Below are 9327 nucleotides of genomic sequence, written 5' to 3'. Positions count from 1 at the left end.
TTAAAGAAAAGGTATTGCTGTCAAAACAGCTGTTCCTTGAAACGTGAATTAGAGTAGCTTTGTAGTTTCTCCAAATGTCTAGTACAGTGTACTGTATTGTTATTTGCTTGCCCTATATACAACTGCTGCCTTGGTTGGATTCTATCCCCAAATCTATTGTTTCTTTAGTTCTTATCCTTTGCTTACTCACCATTATTTTGACTACGTAGATTAGGCATTAGCGAAGATGCTTAGAGCCTAATATTCAGTTACTCCAATACTCTATACTTTCTATTTTAATTCAATTTATAAATCTTTATAGAATATCAAAAGCTTTTTGCATGAGCAATAGACTTTTTTTTTTTTTTTTTTTTTGGAATATTATATCATGTAACCTTGTGTTTTATGTAATTTTCTTATGTAACCCTATCGTTTATTTGCACTACTTTCTGAGGTAACCTTAAACTTGCAAAATATCATTAAATTGGATGAAAAAGCTAACACCGTTAATTAATTTCCTGAGTTACTTATCTTCCTTTCTTTTCATTTTACCCATTTAAGTTTAAAATAAATGAAATTGATTAATATATATTGTTATGTTTTTCATCCAATTTAATAAGTTTTTATAAGTTTAAGGTTAACTCAGGCAATAACAATGTAAAAGTCAGGGTTATATAAGAAAAACGCATAAAACACAAGGTTATAGGGTATAATATCCCTTTTTTTTTTCTTTTCTTTTTTTTTTTCCCCAAAAGTTGTTATATACACTTGGGTGTACGATATATCAATGTATGTTTTTGCTTTTTTATTGATTGAATTAAAGGTTGATTATTGGTCATTTAATCATCAAATGAGAAAAAAAATAACATTGATACATCTTGTACCCGGGTGTGTAAAAAATTTCATTTTTTTTTTTCCCAAACTTCTCTAAAGTTATTGTTTCGAAAATTTAATTCTTTAAAATGATTAAAAAAAAAAACAAGGACCAAATGTCACTCGAAACTCTGGTATGTATATAATGTACTAGTGTAGAATTGTGAGTTACTTTGTATATTCAACACAAAATATACGGTACTTAAGTTGAATACATACTCCGTATACAATTATATATATGTGCATGTGTAGGCGGTAACGTTTCTTATACAGCACATAAATAAATAAAAAGATAATGGGGGCAAAATTAGCAAAAAATGAGTATAATAAGTGCATGGCCTGATTATAAGGTAGCAGATCGAGCCTAAAAATGTATCGTAGTTGTTAAAGGAGATGTAACAGTCAATCAAAAATGTCATTGTTTGACAGCCAAATACGTTTGTCGCCATTCAAATCATAATATAATGGTTATTAAAAAATCATAGAAATTAAACGAAATGGACAATTACATATTGACACGTTAAATGCTTAAGAAAAGGGGAAGTATTTTACAAGCAGTACTTTCAGTACTACTCTTTTCTCTATAAGAATGCAATTTGTATAGAGGGCATGAAATTAAAGTGAGTTTATACTTAGAATTCACGTGTGACCAAGTACAACTCTAAACACCTTTATTACTTATAATAATATAAAAATATAATGCTAGTACATGTATAGTTGTATGTAATTCTTTCATTAACTTTTAATTGCAATACGAAGGAGATGCACAATATTTAAAGAGATGAGAGAGATAAAGAAAGAGATACGAGGAAAAAAAAATTACCCCATATAATGAAAAGAGAGATAAAAATTAAAAAGCATTATTATTGTTGGTTAAATAAAGTAATGTTGCTACTAATATGTGGCTTCTTAAAAAAAAATGTTGCGATTAAAAAGAACAAAGGAAGGGTGTTAGAAGGAAGGAAAGGGGGTTGAACCCATCTCAACTCAACCGAACCCCATAAAGAATAGAGTAGGCCATATTATGTGAAATGGAAGCAAAATAAATAAAAAAAGAAAAAAACAAGGTAGAAAGAAGAAGAATGTAAGATCGTCATAAATCCATGATGATTACCTTGTGAGTGAAGTTTAAAAAACCTCCTCCATGGGGCTTTGATAGCGACATTATATGGAGTCAAAGACAAGAAGACCAACCATCGCCATCACTTTTTCTTTTTTTTCTAAGACTTATTCTCTTAAAACTATTAGGCATTTTATATTTTCTCTGGCTACATACTTACTCCGTTTTAGTAATATTGTAATAACAAAGACTCAAGTATCATCTTCATCCTTTTCGTGCTCAACCTTAATCTTTCGCTGATATTTGGTTGTAGAAAACTCAGTTGATGTAAATTGGTCATCTGCATTCATGTCATTAACATCATTAAAACACCTTTTTTTGATTCGGCGTGGCACCACTATTTGAACAATTGTCATCAGAGTGCTCGTTGCATATGGTGCTAGAAATCTGTAATTTTAATTTATGTATTAGTGATATTAAAAAAAATTGCTAAAAATTTAAAATTATATTTATATTTAAGATGACCATAAGTACTTAAAAAAAACCTAATAATATTGATACCTGACCAACCTTATTGCAGTTATTGCCAATTTGTGCAACTTTTGAAGTGACATCAATATCCTCATGCTCGTTAAACTTCAAACATAGGAAAAAAAATGTGTATCATGAACTACCTAGAAATCTTAATCATAAAGCTAAATAATGTGAAAATAATAATAATAATAATAAAAACAAATATTAATTATTAATCATCATAAACCTTAAGCCGAAATGAAGTAACAACCCTATAAGCATTGTCCGACTCCTCAAATGATTTTATTAAGTTTTTATCTTCAGACATCTTCATAACTGTGAATAAGGGACAATCTTGTCAAATATTATATTCAGAAACTTTTATCTTAAACAAACATTTCCTTTCTAAGAGTTCATTCAAATCTTTAGGAATCAAATCCATATTATCTCCATCCGGCATCATCCCAAATTCATGATATCAGAATTGGCATTAGTAATCACAAATTTAATTCAATTTACTAAAAAATTAAAATATTTACCATTACCTTTTTATCAAGGTCGAGGTCTTTCTCAAGAACTTATCAAGTTGCTTCCAACCTCTAGATATAAGGCGGGTGGTTTTTTCTCAAGGAAAAAATCCAGAGAGAGGTAATATTTTCAGACAAGTGCTATTTACTGCCAAGAGTCGACAAGCTCCGTTTCATCTGTCATGTCTTGTGATGTTATTTTGCACTGCCTAATGTAATATAGTGGAAAAATAACACCTTAATTTTGTTCAATGTCTTCTGCTGAAAGTGAAGAAAGACTTATAAAGAAACATTTTGATGTCATGATTATGTATCACCATCAGTGTCTCTGAAATGGTGCTCCTTGAATAGTTGAATGTGCAGCTTCATTGCTTCTTTGAGTTGTAGTGTAGAACTGTAGACAGACACCAGCTTTTATATCCCGGTGTACATGAAATTCCTTTCTAAATTTGCCAGCTCTTCTTGGTGTTTACAGATTGATGAGATTAATTGATGTAGTTGGGCATGGTTAGTCATTAAATGGGGTCACTACGCATGCCATCTACAAGTTCGTAACGCGCAATTAAGACGTAGGGCCTTTGCTTCATAAGTCAAAGTTTTTTTGGCATGCACTTTACCTATGTGCTTCTCAAGGGGAATTACCTTTGTGTTGCTGCTGCTTGATAAAAATTATTTAAGGACTGAGGCATTTACTTATTGAAGTTGCCCCAAAAAGAAAGTGTGATAATTAAATGAGCATTGAAGAAGTTGGAAGTGTAATTATATCATGCAGGCTTTCTGAGTTATCTCATTTGTGGCATATAAGAATTCATTTGCAAACTTCTTTGCTGTCTCATATATGCTTCAATGCAAGAATACTTTGTGGTTTTTATCATAATTTAACTAAAAATTTTGGGCAGATGCGTAATATGCCTGGTGACGTACAAAATCGGGGACCAACAAATGACATTGCCATGCAAGCATGTATACCACTCCAAATGTGGGAGGAAGTGGCTCAGCATAAATAAGGTAAACTGGGCTAAATAAAACTAAACAGGTGCATATTTTGTGTATATATTTCCTTTTGGCGCTTCTTTCTGATATCATGACCTGTTTTGTTGTTTTCAGACATGTCCGGTTTGCAATAGTGAAGTGTTCGGGGATGAAGTAAGGAATTGAAAACATTATTGGGCAAGCGTACAGATACAAGCTTAGTTTTTGTGTTGTCTTCATTTTTTGTTCCTGGTTCCTGGTTTTTAGGTACAGAGAGCTGATTTTGAATTTACGGCTATATAGTCACCTCCTCCTCCTCTTCTTCTAACTGATATGACCAGTTATGTCTCGTGGTACTCAGAATCTAATATAGATAGAAAAAGGTTCTAAATGTTGCCTACTGCTCGTACTATTCCCTTCTTCCCTTTGCCAATGTTGTTTTTACCTCATTGCATCAGACATTAGTGCCAAGTGGGCTGGGCTCTGTGCACTATAGATAGGGTAAGGTACTCAAATGTAACGTATGTTCTAATTATATCTTTGACCGGATCCAATTATATAATTGACAATATTACTACTAAACAATTAAGGAGTATAGGGTAATTCAACTTTTAGACAATGTTGTAGTCATATATTCATTTTGCGGGAGTGACTATAGTATGGCAATCTAGCTACAGATTATCGATTAGCTTCTCATGATCCTTCGAGACTCTGGGCTGTTACTGTGTTGTTTGTCATTTTGAGGGAGCAATTGTACACATTGAAATACTCCATGAAAGCTGGTAGAATCTTAAAATGCTGATTTATATTATTTTTTTTTGGTGCAAAGATGCTGATTTATATTGGTACGTTTGCTAGTAGTACACTAGTACTAGTAATGTCATTGTTCTCATGCTCGGTAAGTTAATATAACCAATTATAACAAAATTTAGTTATTTTTTTTATTTCCAAATAAGTTATGACAAAATTTTGTTATTTATGAGAAATAATAATTTAGTAAAAATATGATTTGTATCTCTTGTTGGTTATGGGTCAAACAGAGTTAGTGTAACCCAACATGACACAACCATTGCAAAATGAGTTATTTACAATTCGCTCCGTAGGTCAAACTTGAGAATAGAGGGGGGAGGTAAAGGAATTTCCTTACTTTTAAGCAAATTTAATTGGCGGGGCTTGAAAAAAGAACATAAATAAATGAAATCACCTCTTAGCAGCTCTGACAGCCAACCTTCCAACTCCCCACAAAATATAGTTGGTGGGGAGGTAAAGGAATTTACCACCAACTCCACCAAGCTTTGATTGGTCATATGTTATTATATTGATTATATATTTTGTGCATAGTACAATCAAAGCTTAAGTATTTTATGTATAATTAGCACAAGTTATTTGTAAAAAAAAGTCTTGTTGATACTCCGTACATTGTAAAATACAACCGGTTTTACGGTGAAAATAATCGTCCGAATGTGAATAATGTGGGCAACCCATCGTTTGTTAGCGCAATGGGATGTGGGCTACAAAATGTTAGGTATGGGTAGGCCCAAGTAGCATAGATTTGGAAAAATAAAAGAGAAAAGCCAGGTAGGAGTTACAACGGTCGAAAAGTAAATGAGAAACGCAGAAATCAGGATATTGTCTCCTTTCATCACATTCTCTTCTCTTTAACGTTGCTTCCCTCCCTTTTTTCTCCAACGTTACAACTATCACCAACCCCCCCTTTTTCTCTCTCTCCTCCATTTTTCAGTTGTCCTGTCTTTCCTCTCTCTCACTCACATTCACTCCAGTAGCTTCCTAGCTACATACATTCATACTTACATTCGAGATAGAAAATGGAGGCTGCTAAGATCGACTGGAAGAACATTGAATCTGTGTTCGTCATTGATCAAGTTTTCGAGAACATCAATGCTCCTAAATGGGTTGATTTCTTGGCTTCTCCTTCTTCTTCTTCTTCCTCATCCAATGATGTTGCTTGGTTTTGCCGCCCTGGTATGTTAATCTCTTCTTTTCTTTTCTTCCCATCTTTAGAGTAACTAATTACTTAATCTTTAATTTATTTCCTTAATTGTGATTACCATTGTTAAATCCCCAGATTGTAAGCATCCTGCAACTGCTGAAGATTTCCTCAAATCAACCCCTTCTTCTTCTTCTTCTTCTTCTTCTTCTTCTTCTTCTTCTTCTTCTTCTTTCTTCTTCTTCTTCTTCTTCTTCTTTCTTCTTCTTCTTCTTCTTCTTCTTCTTCTTCTTCTTCTTCTTCTTCTAAGGTACCTTGTTCCCTTTCTAATCTTGATCATAAAATGGGGTTTTATTCCTCTTATTGGAATTGAGATTGTGATTTTATGTTTGCAGTTGTTGAGATCTGTTAGTGTATCGAAGCTCATTGGACTTGCCGATTGGACTCGAAAAGAACCCACTCTTTTCAAGAGGCGTACTCCACCTATTCAAGATTCTGAAAATCAAAACCCTAATTTCTCAAACTCCTCAATCTTATCACCATTATTATACTGATGAAAAACCCAGATTAAAAACCCACTAATTCTGCTAAAGACTTGTTTGGTGGGAGGGACCTTTTTGGTAAAATCAGCGATTTCTGTAATGAGTTAAAGAAGATTACCAGAGTTAGGGACAAAGAGGATGAGAGCCCTGAGAAAGAGGAGGATCAATTGTCACTGCACCAAGGACAAGGGCATCTCAAACTCAATCCCAACCACTCTTACAAACCATTAGGCTCGGTCCCCGTTGCCGCCCTCGCTCCCGGCCTCAAAGACAAGGAGAACAGGATGATTGACAGTGATAATAAGGAAAGGAAGCCTTTGCTTCAGGTTAAATCTGAAGGTGCACTCAAAACCAATGCCAAACCCAAGCTCAGGAGAAACATGTATGCTTGCTTCTTCCTTATGTTCTGTGATTTTGATGATGTTCATATAATTCGAGTAGTGTAGTGTTATACCCAAGAGGCTGATGCTTCAATTGTGAATGTTTCAGGAGAGATGATGAAGCAGAGAATATCCCTATTTCTCTGAATTTGAACAATGTTAAGCGTGAGGCTAAGGTATCGCCCATACGAACGAATCCTCCTACACCTCAGGGGTTCTCAGCCACTCGTGATCCTATCAAGGCCACACCTTCAAAGGGAACAAAGTCTAAGCTCATGGTATGGATCAAAGTTCTTTTAATGATGCCAATTCTTTGAATATGATCATTTGCTTCACCTTACAGATTGTATTCTCAATGCTGGTATATTCTTTCTTGTCAAGTTGTGGATTAATTCCAATGTTGTTACTTGAATTTGCACATTACTAAATAAATCAAACTATACTAGGCCAATTTTCGGCAGTAAATTGATGAGAATCAGTGTATTGGACCTCAATCTCAACATATTATCATGCTAATTCTTAATCTATGCTACTGTTGCCTGTTCTTTTGGTGGTGCCAAACCAAGTTTTGTTTGGCTGAATCCTCACAATATTTTGAACCTCTTGATCAGTGTTTCTCTGTTCTTCTCCTTGCCAAGCAGCATAAAATCTGCAAAGTGGGTTTATCGAAAATCTACTTATTAACACTGATTGTTTTTATTCTACTAGGAAAGAGAGATTTTACAAGAATTGGGACAGAAGAAGACGCTGAGGGATGAGCTTGACGAGAACATTGAGAAGAGTGAAAATGAGAATGCATCTCTTGTTGCTGCAAAAGAAGAAGAACATTGGATGTTTTCTGGTTCTTAAAGCCTTGCACACTGTCTAGCTAATGAACACAGTTTTAAGCATAGTCATTCTTTTAATTTTTTCATATATATATCATTAGTTTATTTGGGGGGTGAAAGAAGAACAGAATCCCAATAATCCATTCAATTTGTCAAATAGCGTACATCTGTAGGTTTTGTGTTTATGTAGCTTTCTATTTTTACATTATTCATTTGTCTATGATTTTCTAATAAAGGTATACTATTCAAGCATTGTATGCGACATATTTGGTGAGTAACTGAGTAATATATTTGGTTTATTCATTTTTAACAGAACACATGTATGCGATATGATTGCTCGAGTTGTTAATTGTGTTATTTCCTCATTGCTTTGTTAGCCTTTTTGAAGATCATTGATACGGTGATCTTGGACTCACTGTCAGAAATTCTAAAGCTATGACTATAACAAACTCCGTTGGTATTAAATTATATATAGATGGTTTAACTTTCCATTCAACTTTTCCTGTGTATCTAAGCCTCTTTAACCTGACCTCCCCTCTAAACACCACTATATTACAACAAAAAGTCTTTGGAAAATCTGGTAATTTGGAGCTTAAACTTCAGATGTCACTTCAGAAAAACAAGGCCGAGTCCACATGAAGCCACGTGAACTAAATGAACCCCAAAGTCCCAAAACAGATAAGACTAGACTTTTCCTTAATCATCCAAAGTTGTAATACTACGTATTTGTAAAGTTCGTTTTGGTGTGTACGAAGTAATAGTAGGGATATCATTATATTCATGGACCATGGTATTATGGTAATGAAATAATTCATATAAAGAGAAATTCTCTACATATATTAATTTAAGTCACGAATGACTCTAATAACACGCGTTGATATTAAATTATATTTTAGATGGTATTATCGTGATACCAACATATTAATGTAATAATACCAACGAATGCAATTAGAGTTATTCAAGACTCAAATTTTAGAGGCGGAGAAATCCTCATTTTGTCCTAGTTACCAATTTGCCATAGACACAAATTCAAAATCATAGCTGAACATTTGCAAGGGAAAAAAAAAATAGATTGAATTATAAAGGAAAGGGAAAGCAGATAAAACGGAAACACAGATTCAGGGGGCATAAAGCAGGAAAGAAAACAAACAAAAGAGCAGAAAATTACAACAGCTAAAACAAGCATGAAGATTGATGATTTTCACAAATTTCAACCGATATACATGTTTTGAAATTGTGTGTGAACACAAACTAAATCAATAACAAATTACTTGTATTGATCTAAGCACTGCAAACAAACAGGATGCACAATTATTGTTTTATAATTACAAAGTAAACTATCTAACAAATCAGAAGCAGTAAGAATAATCAAACTGCAAATCACCCCACTAATCACAAATCCCACCTATACACTCTGCTTCCTACTACACAACTAACCCAGAAACATCTAGATTTTCATTATTAGCAAGGTCGGTTACAAAACCAACATCAAAAAAAAAAAAAAAAAAAAATATTCGGGTATGTACAGAAAATACTCTGATTTCAGGATTGTGGTTCAACCATCCAATTAACGAATTGCAGCTTCATCCAATCATCCAGAAAATTCAAAACTTTACCACCCAATAAAAATTAAAAAAAAGGAAGAGGAGACGTTGTAAATTGGATCTAATTGGGGGAGGAGGAAGCAGCACGGAGCAAGAACCGAA

The 9327-nt window shown here is 33.7% G+C and overlaps 1 protein-coding gene across 1 annotated transcript; it reads left to right on the top strand.

Moving 5' to 3' along the window:
- The first annotated feature begins 6448 nt into the window (after positions 1-6448).
- LOC110711292 lies at positions 6449-7643 on the top strand. The gene is made up of 3 exons (XM_021889670.1): positions 6449-6796; positions 6904-7072; positions 7503-7643. The coding sequence occupies exons 1-3, from the start codon at positions 6699-6701 to the stop codon at positions 7641-7643; spliced, it is 408 nt and encodes a 135-aa protein (XP_021745362.1). The 5' UTR covers positions 6449-6698.
- Positions 7644-9327: the final 1684 nt, after the last annotated feature.

This window comes from Chenopodium quinoa, unplaced genomic scaffold (genome assembly GCF_001683475.1).
Source record: "Chenopodium quinoa cultivar QQ74 unplaced genomic scaffold, ASM168347v1, whole genome shotgun sequence".
NCBI classification, from domain to species: domain Eukaryota; kingdom Viridiplantae; phylum Streptophyta; class Magnoliopsida; order Caryophyllales; family Amaranthaceae; genus Chenopodium; species Chenopodium quinoa.
This window is presented reverse-complemented; position numbering and strand designations above follow the sequence as displayed.